Source organism: Triticum aestivum, chromosome 6D (genome assembly GCF_018294505.1).
Source record: "Triticum aestivum cultivar Chinese Spring chromosome 6D, IWGSC CS RefSeq v2.1, whole genome shotgun sequence".
NCBI lineage: Eukaryota > Viridiplantae > Streptophyta > Magnoliopsida > Poales > Poaceae > Triticum > Triticum aestivum.
In genome coordinates this window covers 294354535-294372495 of record NC_057811.1, presented here as the reverse complement: position 1 = coordinate 294372495, position 17961 = coordinate 294354535, and the positions used below count along the sequence as shown (strand labels likewise).

The window sequence follows — 17961 nt, the reverse complement described above, 5'->3', positions numbered from 1 at the left end:
CAACGCACACGTCAGCTCGGTTGCCCGATCCTGATCTTTTACCTTATAACTAGCAAAATGCCCGTGCATTGCACGAAACATTAATATGTTTTCTTGACAATTTTTTCTTCCTTTTTCTTGTATTTTTTGAATTGATGGCCCATATGCTAAAAAATATGTAGATTTTTATTTTTCAATCTTTTGAGTTACTAGCAAAATGCCCGTGCATTGCACGGAACATCAAGATATTTTCTTTGCACAAAACACCTGTTATGATTGACACATGCGGGAGTAATCCCATGTGTAAAAACGAATGATATCTCGAGAAAAATGAGAGATAAGGTGAGGAGGAGTGGGGCGTGGTGATGATTGGTGGTCGGAGTGTGGCATGGGGATGGACGACACCGGCAACGGCCATCATGCCAGATTATTCAAAGGCTTTCTTTTTTAATTGCTCAACAATGAGGTTGTGGGAGATAAAGATAAACGAGGGAAGGCCTTATCTGCAAATGTGGAGAGAGGTGCGGTATCTTTTTGCAAAATTATCATAATTTGCTTTATATCCGTCAAATATAGATCAGACGGTCTATATTGTAAGATGGCAGACACGCCATCATCACCAACTCGGTTTTTTATAAGAGTAGAGATACTCGGAGAACGATCAAGATTAAACCTGTGGTTTTATATGCTGATAAGTGACGACATACCAATGCACAGGGATTAATGTTTGCTTTGTCAAGTGAGGAACTCAATTATAGTGTGTGGTATATCGTATAATTGGCACAAATGTTTTAAAGCATTACCTCATTAGTTGTCAAAGTAATGTCAAAAAAAAGTAATGCCAAATGACGCTATCAGCTGACCACTAGAAAATCAATCATATAGGAATATAATTCATCCAATTAAACAGAAATACCAAAACAAGTCATGTAATTTCGAATTCTTTCGACACAACCCTCCATGTTTTTCCTTTGTGCTTCATCCAAAAGCAACTCCCATGTTTTATACCTAGGCACTATCTCACTACCAACCATCTCTTCAAACAGTTGATATGCCCAGTCAGTCTCACCCACCCTACAAAGACCATGGATCAGAAGACTGTATGTATCCACATCTAAACATAGACTTTGTTTATTGATCAGCTCATTCAACAAGTTCCGAATGGAATCAGCTTGGCCTCTTCTACTTAAAAACAGTCTGAGAAGTGGCCGATATGTCTGAAGATCAGGCTTACAAGAGTGCGCCTCCATTTCTTTCAGCACATTGAGAGCATCTTCATCTCGGTCTTTCTGGCAAAAGATTGATATCATGGTGTTATAGGTAGCCAAACTACGGGGCACGCCATTCATTGGCATCTCCACTTGAAATACCTGGGAAGCTTCAGACAGATAGCCCGCATTACCAAGCACGTTAATCAAGGAATTGTAGAACAATGTATCAGGCTTACAGCCAGAGGACTTCATTCTATGAGATACACTCAGAGCTTCTTCGAACATATGGCATTTTGACAGTGAGGTCATGATCATAGTGTAAGTAATGACGTTTGGATGGCAGCCTTCAGAACACATCCAATCAAGAATTTCATAGACCATCCTAAAATTGTGTTGCTTGCAGTAAGCTTCAAGGACAGCAGTGTAGGTGATAACTGAAGGCGCAAACCCCCGGGCTTTCATTTCCTCAATTGTCCACTTTGCCTCCTCGATTCTACGTGCACTGCACCAGCCATGGACGAAAATGTTGAATGTGTATGCATCAGGCTGAATGTGCGGACTGAGCACGAGAAAGACCTTGCGTGCTACTTCAACCTTCTTTTCTTTGCAAAGTGCATCAAGCAGAACGTTCATAGTCTCTGTATTCCTCTCCAGCCCCATGTCCTCCAGCTTATCGAACAACATGACAGCATCCTTCCATCTCCTTGCACCTGCCAGCCTCCTGATGCTCTTCGCAGCTGTCTCGACAGTCACAAGGCCTCTGCAGTGCATGTCAGACAATAGATCCCACATCCGGTCAATCTGCCTCATCTTCCCAAGCAAGTCGATCATCCGACTACAAGCATATGCCGTGTGCTTGTAATTGCCACTCAACTGTGCCCACTGAAAAAGACCAAAAGCAGATTTCCAGTCATCCCCAAACTTACACAACAAGCTGTCCACAGTGTTACTTGTAAGCTGAATTCCCGGACAGTCAACCCCAAGGGACTGAACCAAATCCTGCACATTTCCATTGCGTGCCTTCAAAAGAGAACTCCTGATCTGCGCTGCTGGCGCTTCCTCCTCCTTCGTGAGGTCAATACTGTTAAGATCTCGATTCGAGTGTGTAACTGATGATAACGATAATCTACAAGGAAGGAGTAATTGCAGGGCTCTCTTAGCACCGTGGCGGCGCCAGAGACTCAGCTGAGACATCCGGTGGTAGGACTAGAAATTAGCCAGCCTGGGTGCTGAATATCACAGTCGCTAAATAATAATAGCTAACAGCAGCAAGATGAAACCATAACCAATTGCAGATACTTCCTTGAGTTCCTTCTAGTATCACCCATGTATTGCCAAAGCCCGGAATCTACCAACCATGGCAAGAGCCAGCTCAACACAGAGTCTCTTCTGATTGGTGCTAATGGCTCTGGTTCCTACATTCCCTAGTAAAAACCAAATGATACAAGATGATATATATTAGTTCTAGTAGTCAATGTGTTTGGTTTAGTGATCAGTACAGGTCAGCAGCAGCCAAGACAAGACAAAATATAGGTGGAGCTCATAGACCAAAGCAAACTTGACTGTGGCGGAACTAAACAAGATTGTCTGGGGCCAGTGGCGAATCCAGGAAGAAAATGTAGGGTGGACTCAAATTTAGCAGTGAGAAAACTAAACGCCTTTCGAAAAAAATACTCATTATCTCTGGATCCTGTCTTCCAAATTACTACTAGGTACATGTAATATTTACTGGAATATTTCTGGATTTTTCTCAAAAAATATCAAATTTGAATCTTTTTAGCACATGTAGTGGGAAGGGGATCTAAATCCTTAACTGGGACAGCTTTAGGTTCAACAAGAGGAGTGCTTGAACTACTTGCATGATCATATTCGTGCTCTTCATTTTTATAGATCGGTAAATAAGTTGTATTGGATACCACATCAATTAACAGCAGCTAACAGCACGTGAATTGTATTACATCTGTACCGAAATACTTGTAGTTGAGGAAAACTAATAAAAGTTTCCCCAGCAACAAGTATTGTGGTACAGAGGGAGTAGTAATTAACTAACAGTACATGAACTGGCTTAGCAAAATATTGAGGATTTGACTGACATGTACCTTGATTTTGCTGGATGCCGCTAGGTCGTGGGCGGTGTGCCCGTGGCTCCTGGATCCTGGTGCGGGAGCCGGCTGCTGCTTCGTAATCCCGACGCTAGGCGGCTAGGGTCCGCCGCTCAACAGCCGCTGCTGCTTGTCGTTGGCGCGCGGGGCGTGGATGATGCTTGCCGTGGGCCACAGGGCACGGGCTGCTGCTTGCCGCCGGAAAAGCCAACCACTGTCGCCGGCTCGCCGGGCGCCGGCTGCTGGTTGCCCCGCGTCCGCTCGTCGCTAGCTAGGGTTAGAGGCTCGAGCCCAGCGTTCGCTGCTCGCTAATGGCGGCTGTTCGTGTTGGAGTTGGACGAAACAGATCGTGCTGGCAAAGTGCATGGGCTGTGGGCTGCGGAGGTGGCTAATGGGCTGGAGTAAGATTGATAGAATTATAAAATTGGTCTGTTGGATGACACGCTTCAGCCTCTTCTTAAGCCGTGGGCGAGTGCTCGTTCGGGAGCCCCATAAGGGTCATCTAGGATAGGCTGAGAGAGCGTCACTTTACACGCTCTCATCCGCCGCTACGTATAGCGTTCTGGGCGCTTCCTCCGATTTTATTTTATTTTGTTTTTTTGCATGTGTTTTTGGCTTTTTTGATTTTTTTTTCTTTTCGATTTTTCACCGATCTTTCTTAACTTTTGAATAAAATAAATAAATTTATTTTGCGCAAAAAAATGTGTTTTGTTTGCTTCCGCTAGAGACACGGTTTTGTGGATTTGCTTTCGCGAGAGGCACAGTCATGCCTCTCGGAAACGAAAAAGATGTGTTTTCTTTTCGTTTCCTTCCGCAAAAGGCACGGCCAAATCTCTCGGAAACGGAAAAAATATTTTTTTTTTATTTTTCTTTCGCGAGAGGCACGGATTTGCTTCCGTGAGAGGTATGGTTTTGCTTCCGCGAGAGGCACCACGAAAACAAATGTGTTTTCTTTTTTTCCTTCCACAAGAAGCACGGATTTGCTTCTCATGAAGGCACGGTTTTGCTTCCATGAGAGGCATAGTCGTGCCTCTTGTCGAAAAGGGAAAAAAACATGCTCCCGGTTCGGTTTCCTTGTCCCTTTTTTTGTGGAAAAAGAATATTCGTCAAAACCTATCAACATGGGATCTAGTTTTGAAGATCTCGACGTAAGGAATCCAACAGTGAAAGGTTCAAGATTTGGACGCATGATTTAAGACATTTTGAATAAACAGATCTACGAAAAAGATAATACTTCCAGGTTGCGACAAGTGCCGCGAGGTAAGCCATGCATCCTCTCCATTCCCCCTCTTTTCTTGTTTATACAAAACCCATGTTTTCATTTCCAGTTTGTATGAACCCCACGTCAGTGAGATGCAATTTTGCACGTCTGCACTCTACAGATCTACTATCAACACTACTGTGTTATATTTCCGTTTATTGTATTGTACTCGAAACTTCGTATCTTCAACTTCATGTTTTAGATGTTAACTAATAAACAAAAGATTGGTATGATTCGTCCATGTATGAGTCAAATCTCCAATTGTTGAGTTGCAACCTTAAAACTTTGTAAGTGTTGAGTCGCATTAAAACTAGTGACATTAATTTGATCTGTTCAAAGTTTGAAGTTTGAACAAGCACCTTCATGGTTTGGCACCGACACTTTGAAGTTTGACGTCTAATGGGGTATCATGCAGTTAGTTCTCTTCCCAAGCTTAAAAGTTCTACTCATATCCATATTACTTGTCACTTAAACGGATGTATCTGAACATATTTTAATGCTAGATACATTCATTTGAGCAAGAAGTAATATGGACCGGAGGAAGTAGTATGTTTTTTTATCAACAAAATTTCTAGTTTGGTTTTCTTTTTTGAGCAAATCTAGTTTGATACAGTGGAGTATAAATTTTGCTTTGTCTTTCGCCCCCAGTCGGTGAGCCCCATAAGTAGGCTTCAAGCGAAATAACTAATTAAGAAGCACTCTTTACAAGTCCACTCCCACATCTTCAGGTAGCGACAAGTGACGTCCAGTATGTCTCGCTACAGGTTGCCTCCTTGGTTGTCGAAGTCGCGGTCGGTACCGGGATTGGAGGAGACGCATTGTAAGCAGAGAGCTGAGAAGCGGGGAGCACGGCGACACATGTCTTTGTGGGGGCACACAAGTGTTGTATGGGTGGGCCCGACCTGGTTGGGCGCGGGGATATGCACAAGCTAGTAGCCTTAGGATGGACTACTAGTGGGTCGAATGCACATCTAGTTGGGGCCATGATGGCTGAGAATAGTGTTTTGGCTTGTATTAAGAAAATATTTATTGTGTAGGTTGTGTCGAATTTGTTATAGTTTTAGGAGGGGCGCCCCAAATCAGCCGCTTCCATGACCGTTCGATTATGACACATCGACCGTCCACTTCACAACGCATAGCATCAGCAACAACCCTGATGCTAGGCAGCACCTCCAGCAACAGTTTATGTTGTGAGCGGCATCATCGTTTTGCCCCCGCACTCGCAAACGGGACAAACAGAATGATCGTCGTTGTTGCAACATCGCTTCCCTCCTTGTTCCGTCCTCCACTCATTTTTCGCATTGTGCGGCCTCTCCTCCATGCTCGAGTGATTGCAACATCGTGGGCATCATCTTCGTGGGCTTGCATCAAACGTTGTCGTTCTCGAAGCATTGAGGTGGGTGTCGTCAGCCATGTTGCAACGCAACATCACTGCTTCTCCATTAGGTGCAGGTTGGTGGTGCCGCTCACCTTTGGTAATCAACAATATGTCGGTCGCCTTGTAGCAGCACGCACATGTCGCCTTGCAGCAGTGCAACTGCCGATTTGCAGCATCGGTGGCGCCCCCTTGCAATCGTTTCGGTCTTCCACGACACACCGACGGCTGCCTCCCTCGAAGCAGCTCTCAGCCGGCCTGCAACATCTAGCACCATCCCTTGTTGCTTTGTAGCATTAGTGAGTTTGCAACATCCGCCACTATAGCCCCTGTAGCATTTGTTACACTTGGAGTATCCACCGTCAACGCTCACAACATCGACGGATGTCATGCAGCCGCCCATGCCCTGTGGCATAGCTTCTATCAAAAAAAGTCTCTCTACCATTTAAAAAAACTCTAAAACATACTCTCATCATGACCAACCAGCATGCGCCACATGGCATAGCTATGCCATGTGCATAAGAGCGTGATTTATAGATATGACCTAGTAATTTAGAGATACATTTCTTTAGTTATTAGTCCATTGCAGATTTGTCCTGCTGCTTCCTAACATACAAGGAGCATAAATCTCATTCCTTCAGCAAACGCGTGGAAAGACAACATAACCATAAGATAACTTTGCAATCGCAAGAGAACAAAACGACATGTGATTGATAACCCAAGAAGATGAGTGAAAATGACTCATGATTTAGTTCAAGCAAGTACATAATACCACCAAAATGTGAGCCGCTAAGCCCAACCAACCATCAGGATACATCCAATAAAAGGTTTTTAGCTGACATAATTCCATACAAAAATTTATTCTCAGAAGAAGAGGCTTTGAACACTCCTCTGGGGCAAACCACTCTCCCCTGTATGCCTCTCATTTACTTGGTGCTGTGCATGTGACGGATGAGGTCGACCACGCGGGTGCTGCAAGCAGAGAAATTTGAGGATTCAGCAGTTGATTTCTGCATAGAAGTATAATCTTAACTGCAAGAGCCATAGAAGGTGCCACTGACCTGTATCCCCACTCGTTGTCGTACCAGGAGACAAGCTTGACAAAGTTGTCGTTCAGAGCAATCCCGGCCTTGGCATCGAAGATGCTGGACCTGTTATGGGTAAAGTGGCATCATTAGCCAAGTCAGATGAGTACTCACATAGGCAATCAAAATGCACCCATTAATAAAGAGTAGTAACATGGCCATTGTCAAAGCAATGGTAAACACCTGTTGTCACCCTGGAAGTCAGTGGAAACAAGGTCCTCATCAACGTAACCCAAAATGCCCTTGAGGTTTCCCTCAGACTCCTCCCTGTAAAATCAGATCAGTACACATCAATACTGCTCATAGGTGGTATGTGGCCCAAATACCAAAACCAGAAACCATATGCGCATCGAAGTAAAGGAAATTGTTCCTGGTTGGTAGCGTTACTCACTTGATAGCAGCCTTAATCTGATCATAGGTTGCTGGCTTCGCAAGTCTAACAGTCAGATCAACAACAGAAACATCAACAGTGGGAACACGGAAGGCCATTCCAGTCAACTTTCCGTTAAGCTCTGGGAGCACCTTGCCAACAGCCTGCAGGAAATCAAACAGTTACAATTAAATGGTAATCCATCGAACAGATTATTATATTAAGCTACAGTGTTCAATCAGATAACTGATGATATAATAGAAGGCCAGCTGAATATACCTTTGCGGCACCAGTGCTGCTTGGAATGATGTTGAAGCTGGCAGCCCTTCCACCTCTCCAGTCCTTGCTGGAAGGACCATCAACAGTCTTCTGGGTTGCTGTAAATTCAAATTTCAGCCACACATAAGCATACTAGTCAAAGATAGAATATAAAATGTTGAAGAAAAAACCCAGTGTAATGCATTACCAGTCATGGCATGAACTGTGGTCATCAAACCCTCAACAATGCCAAACCTGTCATTGATAACCTGAAAGAAACAAATTATCAGCATACCATTCCCAATATTGGCGGTTGGTTTGAGCAGCACAAAACAGCAATGATAAGCACCTTAGCAAGAGGAGCAAGGCAGTTAGTGGTGCAGCTAGCGTTGGAGACAATGTCGATGTCAGACTTGTATTCCTTCTCATTGACACCACAGACAAACATGGGAGCATCCTTGCTGGGAGCAGAAATGATGACCTTCTTGGCACCACCCTGAAAGTGGTGACACAGAAAACTAATTTAGTACAAATATACAAGAAAGGTTCAGGTACCATGAAATGGAAACTGTGAAAGAATGTACCTTAATGTGAGCTGCAGCCTTGTCCTTGTCAGTGAAAACACCGGTGGACTCAACAACGTACTCAGCACCAGCAGCAGCCCATGGGATCTCCTCTGGGTTCCTACATCAGGACATTGTATGATCAGCCTGTGTACTTTACATGGAAATCAGCTGCATGGCCACAAAAATGAACGGTAACAAACCTGCAGCCAAACACCGCAACCTCCTTCTCACCGAAGAGAAGGGTCTTGGAGTCCTTCACCTTAACTTCATGGTGCTTCCACTGTCCGTGGACAGTGTCATACTTGAACATGTAGGTCTGCAAGTTACAATCACATAATTCAGAACCATAATATGAACCAGAGACAATTAGTTGCCCTAGGCTTTAATTAATAAGTACAAACTGGCACAAAGCCTGCATGCGTCTTATTTAGTAAAATAAGAGACAGGCGTACAACAGTATACATCTATTTTTAAATACCACAATGGAACAATAGTCGCTGCGTGGAACAAATAGATTCCTCAAATCTGGAACTACAAAATTATTCTCCACTGGAAGTGAGGAATATAACGTATGCAAAAGGTACTTGAAAAGCAGATCTAAAAGTCGTTTCCCAAAACTGATGATACATACAGACATGTAGCGACATTCACTAGATTCATATACATCGCTATTTAATAGCAAAGCATCAGCGTGTAACGAGAAAAGCAAATCCAATCAGGTTTAGTACAGATCTAAGCTCACAATCCACAATCCATAAACTGGTGTCCCATGCACGAATCCACAACGACCCTACCATACAAACATACAGATCTCATGAGCGAGGAGAATCGAGAACGATACCATGTAGTCGGTGGTGATGAAGGGGTCGTTAACGGCGACGAGCTCGACATCGGGGCTCTGGAGCGCAACCCTGGCCACAAGCCTGCCGATCCGGCCGAAACCTGTAGCGCAAAGCAAAAATCCATCCATCAGAGAACGAACCCACGGAAGCAGCCAACAGAGAAGCAAACCAGATCAGATCGGGGGATCGAGCTCACCATTGATGCCGATCTTGATCGGAGCTGCGCAGACCACGGAAATCCAATCCAACAAAAGGAAGGGACAATAATCAGCCAAGGAACCAAAGAAATCCAAAAGGTACAACAGCTAGTAATTGCTCGGGGTGACGGGGTTACCCATGGGGAAGGAAATCTGGAGCTGCGACGGACGGAGGGAGGGTTGAGAACAGATCGAGGATCGGGACAGCTATTCGAGATTGCGATGCGATTAGCGAGGCCGGGGGAGGGTTTATATAACGGGGTTTCGTTGGGTGGCGGGGCCCGCGGGGCGGCGCGGGTTGCGGATCGCCTTCTGTTTCTCCGCTACCAGGAATGGGTGGGTGGCTGACGGGTGGGGCTGGGCGAGGAGCGGGGCGATGGTTTCAAGAAGGTTCCTGTGGGTGGGTGGGACGGGGCGAACGTTGGAGCCTTGGAAACCCTGGACCGCTGCTGGGTTTGGCTCCGATAATCACGAGAGAGAGGGAGCGGTGGTGGGGCATCCCTGCTTACTTCTCGTCCAAGAAGGTGAAACAACCGGCGCCTTGCCTTTTTTTTTTTCGTTTCTTGGAAAACCCCAGCGCCTTACTTCTTGTGCAAGAAGATAAAACGACCGGCGGCGTGGGAGGCTTGGCGTGGTTAAAGCGGCCAACCGCCGGTTGCCACATACGTGGAATTTCAAAATTTTCCTATATATATTTACAAATGCCTTCTTTCTCATCAAAATAATAATAATAAGAAGAAATGCCTCCCACCAAATATATTTAAGACTATAAAATCTTCATTTTGGATACAATTTCTTATGACGTCGTTGCCGCAATGCACGAGGTCATTGTCGCAGATCTGGGCTAAGTTCTTCCCTCTCACTGACGAGCCCTGGCTTGCTTGGACCAGTTTGAGGGTGAGGCGGTGGAGCTTCTTCCCTTTGTCTCTCATCCGGCTATGAGTGTACCCTGCTCTTTGGCCTTACACAGAGCCAGAGAGCGGGGTACATGGCAAGTTCTTCGGCAAACCAAGTTCGATAGATAGAGAAAAGGGGAAAGAAGGAAGATGTGTGTGTGGGGGGGTGAGGGGTTCTCTGCACGCCGGTGAATAACATTGGGGGAGGCGCCATCTTGATTTCATCGTCATTGCGTCGCAAGCGAAAAGCTAAACCTTGGGAAGTCGCGGCAAGGTTGCCCCCTTCGTCATTGATCTGGAGGTTGCGAGGAAGGTCGTCGATGTTGGGCGGCTCCTCCTGCCATTCGGGGTGAGCCCGAAGACCATTGTTGATGAGCTTCGTTCCTCGGTGTGGCGGTTGTAGGGAAATCCCACCATCCAATGGGTGGGCAGTGGCGAGTAGTGATTCTTCCTCAATTTTGCTATCAAGGACAATCGCTACTTTGTGCTAAAAGTGTAACTGTGGCACTTGAAACGGGGTGGCATCATATATGTTGCCCTCGACGACAAGGAAAGCCTGACCAACGTTGATCTTGGCGTCATCCCATATGGGCTTAGGTGTGTGGACTCCCATTTGAGCTCATGACGGTGGACATGAGCCGGGAAGAACAGATTGGCAAGGTGGTGGTGGTCTCCCATCGTAACAACGTCATCGTCTACAAGTTATTGCGCGTTAGAAACAATGTAGCCCCTTAGAAACAATGTAGCTTGCATGCGTTGCGTAGTCCTTGTGAGTTGCATTCCTTGTGAAAAGAGAAATTTCCACAATATTGTGAGTGTTGTGGCTTGGTATGTGACACTTCTGTGCGCTTTTGCGCCACGCTGAAGGACAAGCGGGAGCCCATCTACTCCAGCAATCTTCGGGTTGAAGCATATTGGAAGGAGAAGGGCTTGGCTCAGCGAGCTCTTAAATTCCTTGTCGGCGTTCTGGGAACCAGGGTGAAGGAAATATGCCCTAGAGGCAATAATATAGTTGTTATTTTATATTTCCTTATTCATGCTAGAATTGTATTGATCGAAAACCCAAATGCATGTGTGAATACATAGACAAACATTATGTCCCTAGTGAGTCTCTACTTGACTAGCTCGTTGATCAAAGATGGTTAAGGTTTCCTAACCATGGACATGAGTTGTCATTTGATAATGGGATCACATCATTAGGAGAATGATGTGATGGACATGACCCATCCGTTAGCTTAGCATATTGATTGTTCAGTTTTATTGCTATTGCTTTCTTCATGTCAAATACATATTCCTTCGACTATGAGATTATGCAACTCTCGGATACCGGAGGAATACCTTGTGTGCTATCAAACGTTACAACGTAACTGGGTGATTATAAAGATGCTCTACAGGTATCTCCGAAGGTGTTTGTTGGGTTGGCATAGATCGAAATTAGGATTTGTCACTCCGAGTATCGGAGAGGTATCTCTGGGCCCTCTCGGTAATGCACATCATAAGAAGCCTTGCAAGCAAAGTGACTAATGAGTTAGTTACAAGATGATGTATTACGAAACGAGTAAAGAGACTTGCCGGTAACAAGATTGAACTAGGTATGTGGATACCGACGATCGAATCTCGGGCAAGTAACATGCCGATGACAAAGGGAATAACGTATGTTGTAATAACGATTCGACCGGTAAAGATCTTCGTACAATATGTAGGAGCCAATATGAGCATCCAGGTTCCGCTATTGGTTATTGACTGGAGAGGTGTCTCGGTCATGTCTACATAGTTCTCGAACCCGTAGGGTCCGCACGTTTAACGTTTGATGACGATTTAGTATTATATGAGTTATGTGATTTGGTGACCGAATGTTGTTCGGAGTCCCAGATGAGATCACGGACATGACGAGGAGTCTCTAAATGGTTGAGAGGTAAAGATTGATATATAGGATGATAGTATTCGGACACCGGAAGTGTTCCTGAGTGTATCGGGTATTTATCGGAGTACCGGGGGTGTTACCGGAACCCCCGGGGGAAAGATTGGGTCATATGGGCCATAGGAGGGGAGCACACCAGCCCACAAGGGGTGGCGCCCCCCCCCCCCCAAGGAAGGAGGCCAAGTGGGAGAAGGGAAAGAGTGAAGTTGGTCCCCCTTTCCTTCTCTCCTTCCTCTTCCCTTTCCCCCCTCCGGCAAAAAAGGAAGGGGGGAGGCCGAATTAGGGAGGACCCCAAGTAGGAGGGGGGAGGCCGAATTAGGGAGGACCCCAAGTAGGAATCCTCCTACTTGGGGCGCACCCTTGTTGCTCCCCTCCTCCTCCCACCTATATATATGTGGGTAGGGGGCGCCTAGAACACACAACATCAATTGTTAGCCGTGTGCGGTGCCCCCCTCCACAGTTTACACCCCCGATCATATTCTCGCGGTGCTTAGGCGAAGCCCTGCGCGGATAACTTCACCATCAACGTCACCATGCCGTCGTGTTGACGGAACTCATCTACTTCCTCGACACCTTGCTGGATCAAGAAGGCGAGGGACGTCATTGTGCTGAACGTGTGCAGAACTCGGAGGCGTCGTACGTTCGGTGCTTGATCGATCGGAGCTAGAAGAAGTTCGACTACATCAACCACGTTGTCAAACGCTTCCGCTTTCGGTCCATGAGGGTACGTAGACACACTCTCCCCTCTCATTGCTATGCATCTCCTAGATAGATCTTGCGTGAGCGTAGGATTTTTTTTGAAATTGCATGCTACGTTTCCCAACAGTGGCATCCAAGCCAAGTCTATGCGTAGATGATATGCACGAATAGAACACAAAGAGTTGTGGGCGGTGATCGTCGTACTGCTTACTGATGACCCACAAGTATAGGGGATCTATCGTAGTCCTTTTGATAAGTAAGAGTGTCGAACCCAACGAGGAGCAGAAGGAAATGATAAGCGGTTTTCAGCAAGGTATTCTCTGCAAGCACTGAAATTATAGGTAACAGATAGTTTTGTGATAAGATAATTTGTAACGAGCAACAAGTAACAAAAGTAAATAAAGTGCAGCAAGGTGGCCCAATCCTTTCTGTAGCAAAGGACAAGCCTGGATAAACTCTTATATAAAGAAAAGCGCTCCCGAGGACACATGGGAATTATCGTCAAGCTAGTTTTCATCACGTTCATATGATTCGCGTTCGGTACTTTGATAATTTTATATGTGGGTGGACCGGAGCTTGGGTGTTGTCCTTACTTGGACAAGCATCCCACTTATGATTAACCCCTATTGCAAGCATCTGCAACTACAAAAGAAGTATTAAGGTAAACCTAACCATAGCATGAAACATATGGATCCAAATCAGCCCCTTACGAAGCAACGCATAAACTAGGGTTTAAGCTTCTGTCACTCTAGCAACCCATCATCTACTTATTACTTCCCAATGCCTTCCTCTAGGCCCAAACAATGGTGAAGTGTCATGTAGTCGACGTTCACATAACACCACTAGAGGAGAGACAACATACATCTCATCAAAATATCGAACGAATACCAAATTCACATGACTACTAATAGCAAGACTTCTCCATGTCCTCAGGAACAAACGTAACTACTCACAAAGCATATTCATGTTCATAATCAGAGGAGTATTAATATGCATAAAGGATCTAAACATATGATCTTCCACCAAATAAACCAACTAGCATCAACTACAAGGAGTAATCAACACTATTAGCAACCTACAGGTACCAATCCCAGACTTAGAGACAAGAATTGGATACAAGAGATGAACTAGGGTTTGAGAGGAGATGGTGTTGGTGAAGATGTAGATGGAGATTGGCCCCCTCCCGATGAGAGGAGCGTTGGTGATGACGATGGCGATGATTTCCACCTCCTGGAGGGAAGTGTCCCCGGCAGAACAGCTCTGCCGCAGCCCTAGATTGGTTCCGCCAAGGTTCCGCCTCGTGGCGGCGGAGTCTCGTCCCGAAAGCTTGCTTATGATTTTTCTTCGGACGAATAGGGGGCCCACGAAGCAGGGGCGCGCCCAGGGGGTAGGGCGCGCCCCCCACCCTTGTGGCCAGGGTGTGGGCCCCCTCTGGTATTTCTTTCGCTCAGTATTTTTTATTATTTCCAAAAATAACTTCCGTGGAGTTTCGGGACTTTTGGAGTTGTGCATAATAGGTATCTAATATTTGCTCCTTTCCCAGCCCAGAATTCCAGCTGCCGGCATTCTCCCTCCTTATGTAAACCTTGTAAAATAAGAGAGAATAGGCATAAGTATTGTGACATAATGTGTAATAACAGCCCATAATGCAATAAATATCGATATAAAAGCATGATGCAAAATGGACGTATCAACTCCCCCAAGCTTAGACCTCGCTTGTCCTCAAGCGGAAGCCGATAGCGATAAATATGTCCACATGTTTAAAGGTAGAGGTGTCGATAAAATAAAATACGGACATGAGGGCATCATGATTATTCTCATAACAGCAACATATATGGATAATATCATATGATTTCTTATGCTCAAGTAATAATCTATTCACAATGCAAAGTATGAATCAGAAACTTTATTGAGAACTAACAAACTACCATCTCAGTCACTGAGGCAATTGCAATTTATCATAACATCAGAAAGAGTCTATGTCAGAGCTTTTTAGCAAGTCCACATAATCAACTATCATTTAGTTTTTCACAATTGCTAACACTCACGCAATACTTGTGGTTACGGAGTTTTAATCGGACACAGAGAAAGATAGGGGCTTATAGTTTCGCCTCCCAACCTTTTACCTCAAGGGTAATGTCAACAATAATAGCTCATGCTAACTTACATCCAATTAGATATATATATCAGGATCTTTCCAACATACTGTGCTTGCCAAAGGATAAAATGTAAAAAGGAAAGGTGAAAATCACCATGACTCTTGCATAAGGTAGAAGATAAAAGTAAAAGATAGGCCCTTCGCAGAGGGAAGCAGAGGTTGCCATGCGCTTTCAGGGTTGGATGCACAAAATCTTAATGCGAAAGAACGTCACTTTATATTGCCACTTGTGATATGGACCTTTATTATGCAGTCCGTCGCTTTTATTTCTTCCACGTCACAAGATCGTATAAAGCTTATTTCCTCCACACTAATCAATCATACATATTTAGAGAGCAAATTTTATTGCTTGCACCGATGACAACTTACTTGAAGGATCTTACTCAATCCATAGGTAGATATGGTGGACTCTTATGGCAAAACTGGGTTTAAGGGTATTTGGAAGCACAAGTAGTATCTCTACTTGGTGCAAAGAATTTGGCTAGCATGAGGGAGAAAGGCAAACTCAACATGTTGGATGATCCATGACAATATACTTTATCTCAGATATAAGAACACATAACCCATACGTTGTCTTCCTTGTCCAACATCAACTCTTTAGCATGTCATATTTTAATGAGTGCTCCCAATCATAAAAGATGTCCAAGATAGTATATTTATATGTGAAACCTCTCTTTCTTTATTACTTCCTATTAATTGCAACGACGACCAAAGCTATGTCTGTCAACCCTCAACAATTTCTAATCATCATACTCTTTCTATGTGAAGTCATTACTCTCCATAAGATCAATATGATCTCTTTGTTTCTTTTTATTCTTTTCTCTTTTCTTTTATTCACTCAAGATCATAGCAAGATAATCAAGCCCTTGTCTCAACACTAATCTTTATTATATAGCTCGCGGACTTGATTACATAGAGGGGTCATAAAGCAAAACTCAAAACTAAATCATACTAAAACTTTTATTCTACTAGATCAAAATATTACTAAAAGGATCAAACTAAGAAAAACTTTAAAGATAGGAGTGTGATGGTGATACGATACCGGGGCACTTCCCCCAAGCTTGGCAGTTGCCAAGGGGAGTGCCCATACCCATATGGTTATGTCCCCTTTGTTGGTGAAGAAGATGGTGATGATGGAGTTGTTGATGATGGGTAGTCGCACATCGAGCGCAAGAGATCCTCCAACTTGCGGATAATGCCCTTGAGTGCGACGATATGCTCCTTCAACAAAATATTTTCACGTGTGCGATACTTGTTTTGTATACGAGCTAACTCAATCATCTTGAAAGCTTCGATCTCAGTTGGGGTAAGAAGATTGTGATCAAGTTGGGATGCGTTTGGTTAGAGGGACATGTTAGGGTGGCTATGGGTATCCCCATCCGGCTGGATATGGATAGCCGTTTTTTCTGTTTGGTTGATGAGTAAGGTCAGCCCATGTTTTGTTTGGTTTGAAGGATGAATCATGGTTGAGGATAGCCATTGGAATGTTTGGTTCAATGGATGAGTAATGGATATGGGTTTTGGTGACCTCTGACCTGAACTGCTGCGGCACAAAAAATCAACAAAACAAGATTAGTACGTTGGACAGAAAATCAAAGAAGAAATCACACACATCAATACATACAGCCAGCACAGTACGCGCAGCTTGCAAGCAGTCAGCGCAGCAGCCGCGCACGGGGTGCACAGCATGCGCACCAGCCGAGGAAAAGCAGGGCCGGCGCAGCACGCGCAACACTTGTGGATGGGGCGAACAACACGCGCACCGGCCGGATAAAAGCAGGGCCAGCGCCGCCATCCACAGGGCTCCAGTGGCCGCGCGCGGCACTCATTCGCCGCCGCCATGGCCTCTGCTGACAGAGGAGAGAGGGCACGGCTGCGCACTCACGGTCGTCGCCGGGCTATGATCTCTCGCCACCGATGCGCACTCACCCTCGCCGGCAAGCTTTGATGTGCCGCCGCCGATGCCACAAGAGAGAAGAAAGATGGAAGGGGGAAAGAGGTAGGGTTGGCCCGACCTTTCGTGGGTTGCCTTCGCACCCCTGCGCGCGCAGGATACCCAGATCCGCGAGATTTTCGCGGACAGGCGGAGCCGCGTTTTGCACGAATATTCCAAGCATCTGGCCATCCCTATCCCTGCTCGCCCACGAACCAAACAAGTGCTATCCACGTAAAAGATGGCTATCCCTGTCCCATAGAGGGATAGCCAGGCAACCAAACGCACCCTTGAAGGGTGTCTTCTGCTGCCGGAACTTGGTCCTCCGTGGCCTTCTTGATCCCTTCATCCTTGTTGATCTCCACAGGTTCTTCCCTCTTCAGCTCTATCTTCATTAGCCAAGCATCGTTGTCACCATTGTTGGAGGAGGGGGACGGCATGATGCCTGGCCTTGACAACCTTGACAAAAAACAGCTCGAAACAAGAACAAAGGACAATTGCGTGATACAGGAGTCAAAACCTTCGGGAGATTATATAATGAATTTTTATCGACCAAAATACGTATCGTGCAAGAAAACGGAGTCCGGAGAGCGCACAGGGTGCCCACGAGGCAGGGGGCGCGCCCAGGGGGTAGGGCGCGCCCTCCACCCTCGTGGAGCCCTCGTGTCCTTCCCAGACTGCTTCTTATTTTTCTATTTTTCTAAATATTCCAAAACGGAGAAAAATTACCATTATAACTGTTTTGGAGTCGGTTTACTTACCTTACCACATACCTATTCCTTTTCGGAGTCTGAAACGTTCTGGAAAGTGTCTCTTATGTATTCCTCCGGGGTTACGGTTTCAATAACATTGGTTTCAACATTTATAGGATTACCTGAGATATAATGTTTAATTCTTTGACCATTCACCACCTTCGGATTTGTGCCCTCGAAGTTGTTGATTTTTATGGCACCGGAACGATAGACCTCCTCAATAACGTAAGGACCTTCCCATTTAGAGAGAAGTTTCCCTGCAAAAAAAATCTTAAACGAGAGTTGTATAATAATACATAATCACCTACATTAAACTCACGCTTTTGTATCCTTTTGTCATGCCATCTTTTAACTTT

At 45.2% G+C, this 17961-nt stretch overlaps 2 protein-coding genes across 2 annotated transcripts; both read right to left on the bottom strand.

Annotated features, from left to right (window-relative positions):
• Window positions 1-838: 838 nt before the first annotated feature.
• On the bottom strand, window positions 839-3688 carry LOC123144729 (pentatricopeptide repeat-containing protein At3g04130, mitochondrial). The gene is made up of 2 exons (XM_044563951.1): window positions 3290-3688; window positions 839-2614 (listed from the first exon to the last, which is right to left on the bottom strand). Exon 2 carries the CDS (start codon window positions 2382-2384, stop codon window positions 882-884), a length of 1503 nt encoding a protein of 500 aa, XP_044419886.1. The 5' UTR covers window positions 2385-2614; window positions 3290-3688; the 3' UTR covers window positions 839-881.
• Window positions 3689-6620: 2932 nt separating this feature from the next.
• Window positions 6621-9660, bottom strand: LOC543418 (glyceraldehyde-3-phosphate dehydrogenase 2, cytosolic). The gene is made up of 12 exons (XM_044563950.1): window positions 9384-9660; window positions 9246-9269; window positions 9049-9149; window positions 8408-8523; window positions 8226-8325; window positions 7991-8137; window positions 7850-7910; window positions 7663-7760; window positions 7405-7547; window positions 7197-7280; window positions 6990-7079; window positions 6621-6900 (listed from the first exon to the last, which is right to left on the bottom strand). Exons 1-12 carry the CDS (start codon window positions 9385-9387, stop codon window positions 6855-6857), a joined length of 1014 nt encoding a protein of 337 aa, XP_044419885.1. The 5' UTR covers window positions 9388-9660; the 3' UTR covers window positions 6621-6854.
• Window positions 9661-17961: the final 8301 nt, after the last annotated feature.

What these genes read in the sequence shown, in the direction of transcription:
- LOC543418 (XM_044563950.1), bottom strand. An exon ending in CACAGTTCATGCCATGACTG is followed by an intron (nt 7,761 to 7,849) that starts GTAATGCATTAC and finishes TTGAATTTACAG; the next exon opens with CAACCCAGAAGACTGTTGAT. An exon ending in GACTTCCAGGGTGACAACAG is followed by an intron (nt 7,080 to 7,196) that starts GTGTTTACCATT and finishes TACCCATAACAG; the next exon opens with GTCCAGCATCTTCGATGCCA.
- LOC123144729 (XM_044563951.1), bottom strand. Translation starts at nt 2,384, where the DNA reads ATGTCTCAGCTGAGTCTCTGGCGCCGCCACGGTGCTAAGAGAGCCCTG.